The sequence below is a fragment of the Penicillium paradoxum genome, assembly GCF_028828445.1.
Source record: "Penicillium paradoxum strain IBT 22861 chromosome Unknown utg000006l_segment0_segment0, whole genome shotgun sequence".
In the NCBI taxonomy this organism is placed as follows: domain Eukaryota; kingdom Fungi; phylum Ascomycota; class Eurotiomycetes; order Eurotiales; family Aspergillaceae; genus Penicillium; species Penicillium paradoxum.
Window position 1 is genome coordinate 268,366 of NW_026643184.1, and position 17,361 is coordinate 285,726.

The 17,361-nt window shown below is 49.5% G+C and overlaps 6 protein-coding genes across 6 annotated transcripts; 2 read left to right on the forward strand and 4 right to left on the reverse strand.

The window, feature by feature from the left end:
- Window positions 1-110: 110 nt before the first annotated feature.
- On the reverse strand, window positions 111-2,496 carry N7457_006609 (uncharacterized protein; the record flags this gene model as incomplete). The annotated part of the gene is made up of 3 exons (XM_057177653.1): window positions 111-802; window positions 858-2,136; window positions 2,389-2,496. 3 exons carry the CDS (start codon window positions 2,494-2,496, stop codon window positions 111-113), a joined length of 2,079 nt encoding a protein of 692 aa, XP_057029397.1.
- A 578-nt stretch (window positions 2,497-3,074) lies between these two features.
- N7457_006610 (MMtag domain-containing protein) lies at window positions 3,075-3,889 on the forward strand (the record flags this gene model as incomplete). The annotated part of the gene is given in 3 exon segments (XM_057177654.1): window positions 3,075-3,112; window positions 3,174-3,471; window positions 3,482-3,889. 3 exon segments carry the CDS (start codon window positions 3,075-3,077, stop codon window positions 3,887-3,889), a joined length of 744 nt encoding a protein of 247 aa, XP_057029398.1.
- Window positions 3,890-4,012: 123 nt separating this feature from the next.
- On the reverse strand, window positions 4,013-6,661 carry cwh41 (mannosyl-oligosaccharide glucosidase; the record flags this gene model as incomplete). The annotated part of the gene is made up of 4 exons (XM_057177655.1): window positions 4,013-4,261; window positions 4,319-5,234; window positions 5,295-6,357; window positions 6,418-6,661. The coding sequence occupies 4 exons, from the start codon at window positions 6,659-6,661 to the stop codon at window positions 4,013-4,015; spliced, it is 2,472 nt and encodes an 823-aa protein (XP_057029399.1).
- Window positions 6,662-7,128: 467 nt separating this feature from the next.
- On the reverse strand, window positions 7,129-13,340 carry N7457_006612 (AP-1 complex accessory protein LAA1; the record flags this gene model as incomplete). Its single annotated transcript, XM_057177656.1, has 2 exons — window positions 7,129-8,685; window positions 8,739-13,340. 2 exons carry the CDS (start codon window positions 13,338-13,340, stop codon window positions 7,129-7,131), a joined length of 6,159 nt encoding a protein of 2,052 aa, XP_057029400.1.
- A 193-nt stretch (window positions 13,341-13,533) lies between these two features.
- On the forward strand, window positions 13,534-14,429 carry N7457_006613 (post-initiation translation factor DPC29; the record flags this gene model as incomplete). The annotated part of the gene is made up of 2 exons (XM_057177657.1): window positions 13,534-13,747; window positions 13,804-14,429. Coding segments are annotated over 2 exons (840 nt in total), but the record flags the coding sequence as incomplete, so codon positions are not given.
- Window positions 14,430-14,591: 162 nt separating this feature from the next.
- Window positions 14,592-16,923, reverse strand: N7457_006614 (Mis6 domain protein; the record flags this gene model as incomplete). The annotated part of the gene is made up of 4 exons (XM_057177658.1): window positions 14,592-15,668; window positions 15,719-16,746; window positions 16,804-16,857; window positions 16,908-16,923. 4 exons carry the CDS (start codon window positions 16,921-16,923, stop codon window positions 14,592-14,594), a joined length of 2,175 nt encoding a protein of 724 aa, XP_057029402.1.
- Between the last annotated feature and the right edge of the window lie 438 nt (window positions 16,924-17,361).

The following is a 17,361-nucleotide window of genomic DNA, read 5'->3' on the forward strand; positions in this document are numbered from 1 at the left end:
GTGTTTCATAAATACTATGATTGTGCAATTCGATACTGGCATGATGTTCGTTTGTATGAACATCCATCTTCCATCTGTACAACAAGCACAGCCGGACTTCATGATTGCAATCAGGCCCTCCAGTCATGCCAGAATTCATAGCTCATGACCGAGTTATCACAGAAGAGTAAAAGCAAGCGATAATGCCGAGAAGGGCAATGGCCATGCCAGCTCTCACGAGGTCGATAGATACTGGAGGCATGGGCGTGGATTTCAGGCAGGGTGAACTTCTTGCCTGCAGGTTCAGGATCCGACTGCAGAGAAGGATTGGGAAGAGCGCCCTCAAGCGGAACAGCATCGGGATCGTCGCAAGGGTCGCCTCCATTGGGATTAAGCATATGGAAATTGAACTTCAGCCAATCTTTGGGGTCGACGTCCCGGGGGATACATGGTACATCCGACGGTACCTCAAATCCAGGCATAGGGCTCACAGCAAGACCCATGAGGGGCGGGTCGTCTTCTCCTTGCTGTGAGAAGAAAGGTAGGATCCAGTCAACACGGAAGCTATGGCCAATTTCCTCTTGCCATGTAAGGGTGATAATAGCCACTGCACCGGTCTGGGTGGCAGCAACGACAATCCCCGCGTCGGGAAGATATTTCACCATGTTTATGCGATCACAAGTGCGGTACATGGAATCTTTGATGAGAAATCTAAAGGGCGACCGAGAAAGCGTTCGCGGTCCTGGAGAATCCATTGGGTAGGGATCTAAAGTGATATCACGTCCGGAGAAGTGAAGAAGAGGGAAAAATTGAGGGTTAACCGCTGAATAACAGATTAGCTTTCTAGTTTGATCCACGCAAGCAAACTTCTTACTTACGGTGTGATGGAGAGAAACTCCGAGCATTCAATCGGGGCAAATCGCATTTTGGGCCATGTTCGTTTGCTTCATCAATCAAATTTGTGATACCAGGCCTCACAGAAAACTGCGGGTCTGCGGTGGGCATGACAGAATCTTGTGATACCCCAGCGCTTAGGCCAGAATTGTCAACGGCAGTAGAAGAGTGTCTCGTTCCACGGGCCTCTTGTTCTGTACGATAATGTCTTGGAATCGTCGGCTGCGGTCGAGATTCAGCATCAACATCAGAATCAGAGAAGATCCCATCGGGCAAAACAATATGTGACGTCGCTGTATACTCCTGGGCGGCGAAGATGGACTTGGTTGCGACAAATTGAACCGCCTTCGACACATCAAAAACTAAGCAATTTCCGATCATTCTCGGACGCGGCTCACATCCACAAGCGTCAATCCTCAAGCGATGTTGCTGAACTTTGCGAGGATGTACAGGCAAGACAAACCAACCCCTGTCCAGAGGTTCATAGGTAGATGTTTTGAAAGGAACTAGGGACTCCCAAACTTTCCATATAAAAACTCGGTTGCGAATGTCAGTGCTGACCATCCAGAGCCCATTGGGGTCCAGTCCAAAGTTGGCAAATGACACGCATGGGATATTTTCGAAATGGCCCTTATAGCTGATGCGCAGGTTACGAGTTCGATGATTTGGAATATCCTTCTTCATCCCTTCCATCAATGCCGTGGTATCAATTGAGACCCAGGTGGATTCTAATCCGCCAGGATTTCCTAGGGTCGAGCTCTCGGGTGTATCGGAGGTGCTGTCATCATCACCACCAGAGTCGACATCCACTAACGCGAAAGCGAAAACAGTAATTGTGCCTGTGTTTGAGCTTACGGCAATCAGACGAGCAAATTTGTGTGTTGTCAAGCCCCAGGCACTTAACACAACACTTTCGGCAAAGAAAGGTTTTATTTCATAGGTGTCGAAAGGTCGACTGTGTCCACTTTTTGCACTCCGATTGATTGCGGAGAAGATAGCCTTAACGTTGTAGCCAGTGACATTCCCAGAGTCTGTCGCCAGCAGTAGAACCTCGTCCAGTCCCAAATCATCCACGATGAGATTATTGATTGCATGAGGCTTCAACGGATCAATATATCCAGCAGCATGGGGCTCCTTCATCACTGGGTGAATGATCATCTCGGGTTGGGAGCCAAGGAGCTGCTGGGGTCCAGCTGGTATCCATACGTAGATGTCTTCTTCATACGCTGTGAAGAGCAAATTATGGCGCTGTGAGAGGGCCGCCTTTCACAAGAGCAAGGTTAGAGCTGGGAGATAGAGTTCTGGCAAAACAGCCATAGGCCAGGAACCCAGAGTAAGGAAGTACTCACCAGGTTGCATCTCCAAATCGCTATTTCTGGCCTAGATACATCGCTGTGGCTTGGAAACTATCAGCTAGGTACAATCAAAATTGTGCGGCTTTCGATATCCACCTAGGAAACTAGACCAAATTAGTTCATGGTCCTTACGAAGGCACTCAGAGACCAAGGAACATACCCGTTGCTCTTCGCTTTCAACATTCAAGACCTGTACATGAGGCCGATAGCGCTGGAGTTCCCATTCAACGCCTGGGAGATTAGTGTTCCCGCTTGAATGAGAAGCCATTGTCACAGGTTAGGTGAAAATGTCCCCAAGAGCAGACAAAGCGCAGATGAGGATACTTTATGAGGACTCTGAGCAGTGAGAGGTAATAAGGCGGTAGTGATAAAACAAGCTTGCTGCATTGTCAAGTGAGACACATTGCTAAGTGGGGAAGTCCAGGCTGCAAGAGACAGAGCGGCAGTAACTCTGTAAACCGAACATGATCGAGCTGGTCGAAATTACTCCATGACTGCGGGGAGGTGCAATGATCCGATGATGGAATAACTGACCGCCTAGAATGCTGTATACCTAGATAGCTTGATCATCTTACCAGGCTGAGCATATTGTACTTGATTCTACCTTCTTGTGTCAACTCAGAAAAGGCAAGAGACAGTTTATACAGAATTCATTTGGTTCTAATATATCGTCTGTCCTCACGTAGCGATAGAGTCAAGCATGTCATACTGAGATTCAACGTTTAGTGCCTCGGTTTTCTGCCGGCAATAACTTTATGCACCACAACCGCCTTATGCACGTGCCGGCAGTATGCTCTTCCTCCTTGCTAGCTCGCTCCAACACATTCACATTCATCTTCTCACACAATGGATTTGGTTGCTGGTATTCGCAAGGAAGGCAGCCGGTAAGTTTCTCTGGTAATAGTTACTGATTTTCTTGCCAATGTTCGCTAATCTGTGTCCTAGCGGCGGCCGCGATGAGTTCAAGTGGTCTGATGTCAAAAGCTCCACCCACCGCGAGAATTACCTAGGCCACTCGGTGATGGCACCAGTCGGCAGGTGGCAACAAAATCGCGATCTCAACTGGTATGCTAAGGGCAACGAAGATGAGGAGGAACGAATTCGCAAAGAGCGGGAGGAACTGCAGCGTGTCAAGGAGGCCGAGGAAGAGGCAATGGCCATCGCGCTGGGTCTTCCGGTGCCCCCAAAGGCATCTGAGAATGCCAATATGGTCCCCCTAGGAGGTGACAACAGCAATGAAACGGTATCAAAAGAAGAAGAGATGCCAGATGCTGGAGCAAGAGATAAGGATCACCGGTCGAGCCACAGACATAGACGCGATCGCAGCCGAAGCCCGCGACGAGACAGGAGACATGATCGCGGTGAAGATTCGGCACGGGACAAGGAGCGCAGGCACCGCAGACCCCATGATGACCGAGAGCGTCATCACCGCAGTCATCGTCACAGGCCCAGATCGCGATCTCGCGGTCGAGATCATCACAGACGCCGCTCAGCCTCCCGGTCCAGAAGTCGACCTAGTCGCAAAGACGAGGAGCACCAGAAGCGACGACGAATGGAGCGCAGTTACTCGCCGGCGCTCAGCCGGCGACACCCCGAACGCAGACGAGACCGAGATGACTACGATCGCCGACACTGAGCTCCAAACTAGGGATACGAATTAACTAAATAGCTTGGCGTTCGAGGACTCGATTCAAATGTCGGATAAAAGATTGCGTACCACTATCAGAATGATCACTTTCTAATCTACGTGACGAACTTATTTTTTCACATCAAAGCCTCATAGCTTACAGCTCGTCATGAGTGGTCTTTTCGGGGGCAGCCAAATCCGGCATAGACATCATGTTCACCACCATACTGGTCCAGCCGGTAAAGTGCTGTGTCCGCTGCCCAGCGCCCGAGTCAGGGTTGAATTGTTCCCAGGCAAACCCAGTCTTCTTCCACTCTCGGAACACATTCTCGACCAGATTCTTGCGCAAGCTGGAGTACATCTCCCGTGCCTGTTCCTGGTGAGGACCAGAGACCAAGGCAGTGTCCTAGGAATGTTCAGTTAGATTTTGCGGGCACCCAATATAACACATAGCAACACTTACATAGAGGTTTTTCAACACCAAGTAGTTGATGTTAATCCAGATAGGGCTTCTCCAATAGTTCTCATCAGTCTTGTAGAACTTGTCCTTCGTGCTCAAACTGCGAATACCATAGTCGCTCCACAATTCCTCGGGGTCACTGATCAAGTCCAGCACAGCCTTAAGACGCGGGCTATCAGGGCCCAGAATACCAGTCAGGAAGGGGAAGATCGAGATGTAGCCCTTGTGGCAGACGTGAACACTATCTTCGTACTCATCGATAGTCGCATCACAGAAGGTTTGCTCCTTCTCATCCCAATGCAAGTCATCAATGTTACGAGTAATAGCTGTCTCATAAGAAGCGAACTTCTCAACATCTTCTTCTTCGCCGAGATTCTCCGCAATACGGCGCATAACGCGGGTCATCATTCCCATCCAACTGATCAGGTCGACATGCAGCTCACCGGGATGCGGGGGCTGAGCTCGAGGGTAGTCATCGATGCCGGATGTGAGAATGTGCTGCACCGAACGTCCGCGCCAGCGGTAACCTTCCTTGGTCGAGAATGCTTCACGGTCGTAGGACTTAATATCGCCGCGCTGAGTGTTCCTGTACCAGTTGTAGTGCTTCTTCAGGAGCGGGTAGAATGAACGAAGGTATGCTTCAGAAAGTTCCGGGTATCGGACTGTGGCAGAGCGCAGTGTAGCAGTGACATCTTGGTTGTCCAGCGACGCGGACTCCTCGCTCTTGTTGATGTTGGAGTTGACCTTATCCATGAATGCTTCCAGGGCCATGAACAGAGTAGGTGGATTTGCATAATGGGGATACTGGATGGTAAACTCATTGGGGACCTTGCTGCGTGCCTCCTGGCCCAGAATCTGTTCGCGGGCAATCCATCCATCCTCGTCCATCAGATGGAACCAGCTCTTGATGATCTCGAGCCTGTAAAAGTCAGTATATAAGCCAGAAGAAATGAGTCAACTAGATGAGGTGCAAACGTACGCAAGGTCGGTATCATATTCGATTACAGGCATCAAATGGAATCCTTCGTCCCAAAGGAAACCTCTGGGGAAGAACGGCCTAGAAGGAACACAAGTGAAGAGTTCCTTGGGGCCTTCGAGAACAGGCTGGACAGCAGCCCTAGCCTCAGCGGTCTCTTCCCAGAAGCCTTCATTCTCTTCTTCATAAGCAGGATTTGCGGACCGATCCACGACATCATCACCGTGGAAGTATCCAATACCACCAATGAGGTTAGACAGCATTGCCTTAGAAAATTTCGAGTACTTAGGCGAGTCAAATGGCGCCTGGGGCGAGAGAAGCTGATCGAAGGTTTCGGTAAATGAGGCCGAGGCATCATCGATCTCCTTAGTGAGGATGTCCGAGGTCAAGGGTTCGGGGGCAGAGCCAGAAGAGTATAAGACATCAAACTCGAATGCACCGGTGAAAACTTTCTGAACAAGATGGCCATTACCCTGGCCAGGCTTGTGTTTGATCGTAAACAGCTGGGCCGGCGGGGGAATGTTCTCCTTTCCATATTTTTCGAGGGCAGCATCAACCTCAGCCTTCAACTGAGTGAAGAAAATTCCCTTTGCTTGCCAAAGCTGCTCCTCTGGGAAGGCCACACTAGCAACGAAGCTGCGATCCAATGGCTTATCTGTAGAGCTTGGGTGGTTATAGCGGGGATACGTGTTGGTCTCTGGTCCAGTGGTGACATCGATGGAGAAATCACCCAGTTCTGTCGTGTATCCTTCAAGCTTGACATCGCCTTCAACACCGGTGGATTCCGAGGACTCAGAATCAACACTCAAATGTCCAAAGCCCTCGAGAGTAGAATAGAAGATCATCGAGATAGGCTGGTCAGGGTTTGCACCTTCTCTAGGTGTACCTTTAACTCGGAAACCCCAGCTTCCACCATGCTGACCACCGGGAACCTTGATGAAATCGATGGTCAAGTCCAGGTCGTTTCCAGCATCATGGATGGTCTCCCGGCCACCCTTCCGGATGTCGTACTCATCCCAACCATACCCAGCCATTCCTTCATTTTGTTCACAGGTGTGTCTAAAGTCTTCAATAGAGGTTAGCCTCACAATACATCAGCACAACCAAACCAACAGAAAATTCATACTTGTTTGAGCATTGGTATAATCATCAACCTTTGCCCAGATCAATCCCGCCGACAGACTCTTTGGAATGCGAGGACGCACCCCGAAGTAGAGATTCGACTTATAGGGGCCCCATAACAGGGACTGGTTACTGGCACGTCCAGATTCCCTGATCAAAACGGAAACATCGTTGGAATCTTCACTTGCAATAATTCCAATTGCATAGAGAATCGACGTTAATAACACCGAAAGTCTGAGGTGACGCATACTGTAGCCTCAGTTGATTGTTGTCCTGTCCGGATAAAGCTCCAGGTGTACCTTATCTATTTACTGCCACCGCCCTGGGGCTAAACCCCATTGGTTCATCCGGCTTACCGCTTTTGCCCCCTGCAGCCCTCTGTCTGGAGTATGCAGCATTAAATGTGCATTCGGACTAATCTGTATGAATACATGTAGATTAGGTAGCTTTGGCTCAGAGCCTCAGACTCCCAGCTAATAGGTCGAAGATAAGCGTACATGGAAGAGACATAACGGGACCAAATGAGGATTTATTGAGCAGGTGATGAAACACAAAGCTATTTGCCATAAAGAAATACCTCTCTATATTACGTAGACATGTTTTTTGGGATAATCATCTCTTGCTATTTCTAATCCCCCTGCATTACCGCGAAGAACAATTGTATTCATTTAATTGACTCATAAAGTTTCATTTAATCCCCATCAGTATCAAGTTACTAGAAATCCATACGCAATGCTATACTCGGCGCAGCCTGGGGGGCATTATCTGCCGCTTCAGCGCCAGTCTTGGAGGCACCAGCTCCAATACCCGCACTACGGAGAACCTCCTCGAGAAGAGATTTCTGTTCTGGCTTCATAGTTGCAACAAGCGAACGGAAAGTAAGCTGGTCGGCCTTGGCAAGCTCGAGGAGATGGCCGGCGGATTCCTTGTGCACCGACTCGCCTTCACGCTTGGCGCGTGCCAGTAAGGCTGACATGATGAGGGAAAGAGCAGCTGGAAGTTCAGATGGGGAGAAGGTGGCGTTGGAAATGCAAGAGACGAGAGTGCGAGCTACCACTGTGCGTGAGTTTTCGGGGTCGCTGGGGATATCGCCGTTGTCTAAGGGACAGCCAATCATGAAGGCGATCAGTCGTGGGACAAGGTATCGGCTGATCACTTCATCAGTGATGGAACGAGAACCTGGCTTGACGAGGATCGAACGAATGCAGCTGGCTGCCACAGTGGCAAGGCCGACATCCTGAAGACAGTCAAGCAGCTCATCCAGTACTCGAATCAGGACTGGCTCCTGTGGTGGGATGACGTGTGCGCCGGCAGTGAGGAGGAAGGTGATGGCGAGTAGTGTGTTCTTGGCGCAGGGGATGGAAATATCCGATTCACGTCGCTGGGCGATGGTGAGAATGGTCAGGAAACGCGTGAGACATCCCCGAAGCTGGAATGACACGACATCAAGGTCTTCGGACGATTCCGTGGCGTGGGTGATCCCGTGAACAAACTGCCTGAAAATGGGAAGGGCTTGGGGCACAACCCCTGCTTGACATATGCCAGTGGCGAGAATGGTAGTGAAAATGTGAAGAATGCAAGCGTGGAGATCATTGCGGATAATGGATGGGAAGACGGATGCAACATCGACGAGGGAGCGAAGTGCCAAACGAATCAGAGACAAAGACTCATCCGAAGTGACGTTGAATCGTGCAAGTGGTGTTGATTCCCGAAGGTTGGGAAGCATGCCGGCAAGTACGAGAATGATACTTCGCGTGAGCTCGAAAAGTTGTTCAATGTCATCGGAAAGATGATCACTGCGCTCCTGGTCACCCTTTGCTGCCGGGTGGTCCAGTGATAAATTCTGGGCAATTTCAACAATGACCGTTTGGATTGGAGTAGTTTCGGTCAATACAAGACGAGCGAAGCTGTCCATAGTCTCCGTGAAGATTGCATCCTGGTAGATGGCATTTCCAGAAATGACTGGCCTCAGGATCCTCTTCAGAGCCTGAAGAATTTCTAATCGTTGTGACGCCGAGGTTCCTTGGTCAACCAAAGATTCGAAAGCCAAACCGAATAAGACAAAGAAGAAGGCAACGGGCTCTTCGCGGTAATTAATGTCATGTCCTTTCCCTTCCTTCTTGAGGGCTTTCTCTTCTTTCTTCTCATCCTCCGCGCCACTGGGCTCGGGTAGCTGCAACTTGCCATCCAAGGCATCAAACACGAAATCGATATCCTTTTCAACGAGCCCAGCAATTGCATTAACCAAATACAACCACGTGTCTTGGTAGAACTAGAGGTATTATTAGCGTATGTTTGATATAAAAGGCAGATACCCGGGCTTACCTTCAATAGGGTCTCACGGTTCAATGCAGCATACACCTCATCCAGATCACTGCTTGAGATTGTCCCTAAGCTACCGGAGATATCTGGTTCAAAGCGCAGGCGAGCAAACTCTTGAAGAGAAGACAGCCAGAGAGGTGTGAGTTTTGCAATATAAGGCTGGACAACCTCAGTCAGGTACTCATGATCGATGCTAGCGACTTGAAGACGGGCCCAAGCCGAGAACAAAGCGAGTTTTACCATCACTCGCGCATTGGAGTTTAGGCCTTTAAGGTCACCGATTTCAGTAGTCTGCGGGTTCTTCGCGAAGTTCTCAAGACCCAACACCAAGAGTTTCAAAATTCTCCCCATGCGGTCGACATTGGTGACGATTCCTGTTGCAATGAAAGTAGCAGAAACATTAATGGCTTCAGAGGCCAGCTCCGCGGACGAGTCAGCAGCAAAGGCAGGGGTAAGGGCAGATCCAATCTGGGCCTGGTATTGCTCAAGTAGCGAGGCCTCAGCGAAGTCTGGGTCAGGTGTCTTGCCAAACATGGTAAGAACCTGGTCGATGATCTTCAATCCCCATACGCGCAACTCAATAACGTTCGCGGTGGATGCTGAAAAGGCCATTCTCACAATATCTCCCACGTTTTTCTGGAGAGCCAGCTCCGCTGGAATGGCAGAGTCCGGCAAGATTGCCTCTTGAACAGTAGCAAGAAGTTCAGAAAGACAGCTCATGGCAAAGTTGCGAGTCTGCCATTTCAACAATTCTTGGCCAGATATGCTTTCATTCGCAACGTCGCCCTGTCCTTCTGCGGCAGCTGAAGCAAAGCCAGCAACCTCGTCATCGGGAATGTCTGCAGCGGCGGTTTGAATGGCCGTGGTAGGCAATGGCTCTGCCTTATGGCGCGTTTTGGTCATGATATTTTGACACCGTTGAATCCACGACTCGGTTTCTGTCAAAGCAGTCTGCTGTAGCCAATCTTGGATCATTGATTTGATCGATTTATTGTTCGGGGTTTCATCGAATGCGAGCCAGATGTCATCTTCCAAGGACTGACCTACAGTCTGCATGACAGAGGATGCATCTCGCTTCATCAGGTTGTTAAGTCCACGGACAGCTACATCTCGCATCATCATGTTGTTTGCCCGAAGCTCGGTTTGCAATCGTTTCATATATCCTGCAAGGTCCACATAACTCGAGGCATACATTGATAGATGGTCCAGACATCTGGAGCTTTCTGTGACCAGTGCTGGGTTTTCTTCCAACTGAAACTGGCGAAGCAGTGTCAAAATAAGATTGCGAGTCTTGGCAATGTCTTGCAAGTCCGGCCCAAGAACATTGATGAGAGCGTCTACACATCGACTGATTACAACTGGTGTCAAGAATGACATTTCAATGTTGGAGGTCGCCAATGCGGCTGCCTCCTCGTTGTGTGTGTCGGCGCTGTAGAGCTGGGCCAGCATCCCCAAAGAGCCAGAGACAAAAGGCGAGAATGTCAAACCAGCAGAGTTAGCGACTCTTTCCAAGCCCCCAAGTGCCCAGAAATGTACAACTGGGTGGGGATCATTGCATAGAGACATTAACACGCCAACAATGGTTTTGAGGTGCAGACCAGCTGCCATTCCGCCAATTTGAGCATGGATGCATCCTAAAGCGGCGGCACAGCCAGCTCTGGCATTGGGCTCTCTGTTCTCGACAATGGTGTCAACAAGCCAGTTGACTTGTGTATTAGTGCATGCATTGCCAGCGCTATCGCAAAGCCGGCCTAATCCTTCAGCGCCGATCGTGCGGACAATAGGATCGGCATCGATGACGAATTTCTGAAGAAGCTCTTGCATAATCTTATCGGTGGAGGGGTTGAGCTTGCCAGCCACGAATCCTGTCTCCTTGACAGCGACTTTGAGGGCTTGTAGGAGAGCAACCGAGATGTTGATGACTAGCGCCGCTTTCCTGCCAGGGTTTCGTTGCAGGCCAGGAGAGCTGAGGAACGTAGCGATCTGTTCCACACTGCTTTCTTGGATTTTGGGTGAATGAAGAGCAAGGGCAACAGAGAACAATTCAATTGCTGAGTTTACAACTCCAGTTGTCGGGGGGTCAACAGCAAGCTTATCACCGTCTCGCAGACTGTAAAGAAGAACTGCATCATGCTCACTGGCTTGGCATATAGGGAAAGCCAGGGTGTCATCCACGACTTGATCCACGGAATCAAGTGCAGACCAGGCAGGCCGCTTGTCATTCTCCTGCGTGCCGGAAAATGTAGCACGCAGATATTCTCGAGAAAGTCCAGTGACACCAAACCCGTAATTATCGCATAGATCCCAAAGACCATCAAATTGCCCGGCAGAACCAGATATAGAGCTTTCCAGTTGCTTGTACTGGGCATCTGGGTCTGCAAACGACGAGATGGCTAGACTGAGAAGACTGGACTGGGAGATGATATCTCCATGACTGGGAGGATGAGCATGCACAAGCTTTGAGAAACATTGCAACACACGCCGGCGCACCAAGGTCGTGTAATCCTGTAATTGCAGAGAGGGATGCAGTCTTTGTGAGATATCTTCCATGGCCTTGGGTTTAGGCAAGTCATCCAAGAATTCAACGGTATTTTGCAACATCGCACTGATTCTCTTTGCGCCATCTGATGTGATCAGCTTGTTGTTGAATTCCATGAAGACAAGCAACGAGCTCAGGGCACACTCCCGCACATGAGTGAGGAAACTGATCTCAAGGGTGCCAGGCTGGGCAGCATTCTCCCTGCCAAGGTGTTTAGGGAGTGCGTTCTTCCAGAGAAGCATGAGTTGGGACAAATGGGTCTTAACAAAGCTGGGCCCAAGCGGCATCAAACCTCCAATCAGAATCCATGCCACCTGGATCTGAACGCTCGCAACCCGGAGCTCGGAAGTGCTGCTCGTTTTGAGAAGATCAGTTGCCTGGGTGAAAACGCGCGCAAACACATCCACTGCTCCATACAGTGGCTGTAGACGAGAAGTGCTGAGCATTGCGGATAATCCGTTCGCATAACCAACACACCGGCGAGGTGAGTGCCGCTGTGCACCTAGCTGTCCAATTTCTCTGTTCAGACTGTTCATGCAGATCGTCACACATGACAGCAGTTGGTAGGGCGCAGCGAGAACAAAGTTACGCATACAATGCGCTGCGTGAACTTGAACAGTGTAATTAGGATGAGGGAGCACTTGAAGCAGGGCATCCCGGCAGCTATCAGCGTGGACGCTAAATGCAGAGCCAAGGGATAAAATCAACGCTGACAGAGCGCTGACAGCGCTTGCCAAGGTGTACTTGCTTGGTTCACGACGTTCCTGGATAACTTGAGGATAGTCCTTGAGGATATCATTGATCAGCCATCTGGCAGCGTTGAGCTGACTGTTCTCGCGCAAGAGTTCCTGACCAATGGTATCTTCAAGGATGCTCTTAACAAACTTCCTGGTCATGAGTAGGCGGAACCGGTTATATGTAACGGTTGGGTGGTTCAATAGATCCACAAGCAAGTTGGTCGCTATTTCTCCATAGCGATCCTCAACAATCTTGTCCCCCAAATTGCGCAGAACGTATTTATAGCATATACAGATCCCGGCACGTGAGCGGTTAGAGGTGGTGCTCTTCAAATATTGGGACGAAAGCTGTTTCAACAAATCTGGAAGAAGGAAATACAGACGGGAGTCTGGCTTCTTTGGCGCAGAGGACTCTGACATCTCCGCCTCGTCCTCCTCTCCAAGCCCCACGCCAGGTTTCTTGGACATCCGCTTCGCCTTCTTCGATTTCGGTTTGGGGACAGTCGTAATGTGCGCATCCGTAGCATGTAGATTAATCAGAGCCCGACCGAGAACCGCAGCTATGGCGTGCCGCACCGGCGCAGCGGGGCTGTCGATGACCTTCCACACAAGTGTTTTGAGGTGGTCGAAGTCATTGGTGTTATCGAAAAATGGAGTCGTAGCAATCAACTGCTCCAGGCAGCGACAAGCATGGACTTGGACAAAAGTAGATTTGTCGCTGGTGGCAGCATTTCGGGCCTGTTTCCAGATGTCGCGAGCGGTTCCTTCGTCGATCGGAACCCCGAGTCCAACAACGATCTTTCGCAGCACTGAAAAGATCACTCCCCTGAGACCAGTATGGTTGCTTGCTGATTTTAATAATTTGAGGGCACCCGTTGTTGCGACATTGGACTGCATGAATGCGCTGTCACCGGCTGTCGCAAAGACCTCTCCCAGACAATGCGCTGCAGCGAACTTTGTCTTCAATTCTGCTTCACTCTTGCCAGCGTTCAAAATGGCCAAGAGGTCGGTGATGGTTTCGAAGAGGATCCCGCGATCCCCTTTGCTGAGTATTGCGCCAAAACATCGCCCTAGATTGTTGCGGAGGACTCGAGTGATGGTCGGTGATGAGATGTTCAAGATCTTGAACAATTCCCTTTTGAGATCTTTCTGCTTTGCTGTAACTTCTGCGGCTTCCAATCTCGATATGTACTGGACTAGGTCGGAGGTGAAGGTAAGTATGTACAGCTCCTGTTGTTCGGAGGGGAGGGCATGTAGTTTGGGGATGTCAAGATCAGGAACCCCATTGTGTGCAGGGCCAGGTGCCGGGACCGCATCAGAGGAAGACATAGAATGAATTCAGGGCAAGCCTCGCCCCATTAGGAAGAATGGCGCAAAGGGTTAAGATGTTAAGTTCACAGGGAATACGTCAGCCCCATGTTCTCCTTATCGTGTGGCCTCAATGCCCGCGGAGATCGGATAAACAGCAGCCCGAGCCCGCGAATCTCAATGCAGATCGGATCTTCGTCTACAGAGTACAGCTAAAAGCACTATGGCTCTCAGGCTCAGTAAGCTGCTACGGCAGCCCCGGTGGACCGATTCTGCCTACCATGAAGCTCATTCCTTCAGTACATCCTCAGCCATCTTCTCCGGTCACAACAAATGGTCCACAATCAAGCATGACAAGGCCAGAAACGACAAAGCAAAGAGTAGAGAACGCCAAATAGTGGGCAAGGAGATTGCCAGTGCTACACAGAGTATGTATCTTGTCTAGGTATGCGCATATATCTCAGGTTCTAATGCCTTATTTTAGTGTGGGGACCCGACACGAAGTATAACCCTCGTCTAGCTCTTGCGCTATCGAATGCCAAACGAGCCTCCATCCCGAAAATCATTATTGAGGCAGCAATTGCACGCGGTCAAGGACTGAGTGTTTCTGGCCAAGCATTGGAATCCGTGACGATTGAGGCTATGTTCCCTGGTTCGGTAGCTGCGGTGGTGGAGTGCCAAACAGATCAGAAGGCGCGCGTGCTACAGGACATTCGCTACATGATCAAGGACAACGGTGGGACTGTCACTCCGACTACATTCCTCTTTGAGAGAAAAGGAAGAGTCGTTATGGAGAAGAAAGATGATGCGAATGCAGACGACTTCTTGGACCAGGCAATCGAAGCGGGAGCAGCGGACATCACGACCGATGATAAGGGTCGTCTTGTGATCTTGACTGATCCGTCGGAGACGAAAACCGTTGGCGAGAGTTTTGCAAAACTGTCAGGTCTCAACATTGAGGAACTGGAGATCTTCTGGGATCCCAATAGAGATAGTATGGTCGAGGTCAAAGATGAAGAACAGGTGAAAGACCTTGAAGATCTCTTGAGCGCGTTGCGAGAAGATCCCAGCGTTCAGGATATCTATCTAAACTCGACGGAGAAGTTCTAGTCCCCTCGGCACTGTTGTGTTGTCAGTCTGAGATGGATTCTGTCTTAGGCCGAACATTGTACAATTATGTATGTAGATATCGATACCAAGCATTCAAATGGCGTTATGGAAATATTCATTTCTAGTTCACCGGTATCCAACTGCGCTGAACTATTATCATTATTACTCTTTGCGTAAAGCCTTCATTGTGCTTCTCATCAGAATGCCAGTACCCCGACATCCTATCGAATCCAACCAATCCAGCATATGCACCCGGTATTCCTGCCATGTAATCTTGGCACCACCATCTTTCTCCAGCGCCAGCAGCACTTTCTGAGTAGCCGGCTTCCTCAGTTTCGGGCGGTCATCCGCAACCTTCTGGTCTTCTTCCAGATCCGAAAAACAGGCCGCAGATAGATTGCAGAACGCAGCGTGATGGCTGAGAGAGAATATCGAAGCAAGACTAACATGGAATGCACTCTCACGATCATAGTGCTTGGCTGTCTCGGACACTTCTTTGATATAATTTGTCAGGGCAGTTGTAGTCGATGCCGGAATGAGGCAACCCAGTGCATTCGGGTCTTCGGTATTCAGTGCACGGTTGCGCCACAGCACATTACACATATCCATGACATAGCCGTTGAACCGACCAACGAGATCCGTCTCATAAGGCAGTGTGTTTTTGGCTTGAAGAATCTGGGAACTGAGAGAGGCCTCAAACGCAGTCTTGTACACTGCCAATATGTAGTTGAGACTTGAGATCACAGCAACGCTGGGTGTGAAGGCGAGTGTGTACACGGTTTGTGCATGTGGAAGAGTAAGTCGGAATCGAGGGTCTTGGGGCGCGTGAGAGAAAAGTTCGGAAAGGCCCCTGTAGAAGTCGAGCACAGAGACTGTAGCTGGCTTGGACGTCTTTTCCTCGTCCTCCGCTGACAACTCCAGTATTGAGGATGCTAGAAGTTCGGCGTGCACGATAGTGTGGCTCAAATTAACTGATTGAATCGTCGCATCCGGTTCCGATCGAAGTTTCACGCTCCATTGGCTGATTAACGCTGAGTAGAAACTCAGCAACGCCGTTCTGGAGGAAAGACTCTGATCTAACACAGCTGACTCTAGAGGTGACAATAATTCACCCCGAAGAGACTCAAATGATTCGAGGGGAATGTACTGAAGAAGCCGGAAGACGTGATCACGATTATCTTTGCCATTCCAGATCTGTAGATAGGACCTCAAAAAATGACGAACTGATGATGGGAGATCCTATTATCTTGTTAGTGACAGGTCTTACAACAATCTCCTAAATAACTTACCTTGGTATATGAAGCATATCCTACAACAGAATCCAACACATATGATAATGTCTCGGGCTCATCATCCTCATCCTCCCGTAACACCTCCAACTTGTCTTCGAGGAAGCTTCTCAACCATTCATCCAGACGGTGATTTGCAAGTTCGGATTGGACCAGATGCAGATACTTCTGAGCCATTGCATCGCCCAAAGTCGAGATAATTTGATTTGGTAGCTCGATCTTGTCAAGTTTGTCGACAAAATGACCAATATTACGAAGTTCCTCTAAGGACGTGTGCTTGTGGGATACCCGTGAGGTTTGTAGCACAGGAATAACCACCTCGATCCTGCTTCTCTTCACAGTACCCCGGTGCACCACTTGGAAGCTCGATCCCTGGTTCGCCTGTACCCTTTCCAGATTGCGATCTTGAAGCACTTTGACATGGCTTGACCACTCAGGGTCTGGATGTTTAAAGAACAAAGCATTCCTCCTCGAACCGCCGAAATCACCCAGAATGATCTCCGGGTAAAAATTTTTGAATGTTCTGAGAAGGCTGATAAGTTCCTTCTCTTCGCCACCAGCAGTCTGAAGCAGCTCCATCAAGGCTTGGATCCGGAACGGCTTGACATGTTTTCGTCTCGTGATAAGCGAAAGTAGGTGGCACAGGGGTTTTCGCAGACTGATCATATCCAAATGATTGAAGAGAACCGCGTAAAGCTTGGCAAGATGCGTTCTCTCTTCGAAAAGATCATATGCAAGAATCAACCAGCGCAATAGCAGGGCCTGTGTGGCGGGACTTGGTTTGTTCTTGCTTGGCCCAAGACAGCATACCACTTGAGTGACATTTCTGGACGAAATTCTCTCTTGAGGATATAGATTCTTGATCAGAGTTGTGACTGTGCCTTGATCCAAGTTATTTTTCGCAGTCAGAATCTTCAGGAGACGGGCCAGCACGGATTGCGGTAGGCCGCTCTCGTACGCGTCTGAAGCGATTGTTTTGGCTAACAAACTGGCATCTGTATATCTCTGCTTGGGCGGGATAAAAGCGACTGTCAGAAATTGTTAGTATCATTTCTTGCCAGCTCAAGAGAGCTATTCGGCCATACCGGCTTCCAAATGCTCAACGGCATCAAGCAGGCCGCTTGGCTTGTTGCTACTACCTGCAGGATGGTTAACATTACTCAAGTGAAGGGACACCTACATGACTTACCTGCTTCGCTATCCATATCCAAACAATTTTGTTGCAATTTTCTTCCACAATTGGTATGTCGTCGAGAATCTCTGGTATGCACTTTGTGTCAACACAGTGCCATTGGCGCGTAATTGCAAAATGTCGCGCTTCGTCAAGAATTGCGCGCGTCGAAAACCCAACGACCAATCTGTGTCAATTGTGATTATTTGTGATGGACTCAAGAGTAATTACAAAAGAAGGCCATGCTTGTGGGCACAGATCTAATGACAGTTGCATAGAAGAACGAGTGAGCGCGGAGGTGCGGAAATCGCCTTAAACCCGATCGGGTAACCATCAACAATGGAGATTCTACTCCGTACTTCTACTTCGTCGATTGGCCTCATGTCTCATCTACGTATAAAGAAGTGAAGCTCATAACTCTATATTCATATTGCCAAATATCCTAATTGAAGAGGAAATTCTGATTAAACAT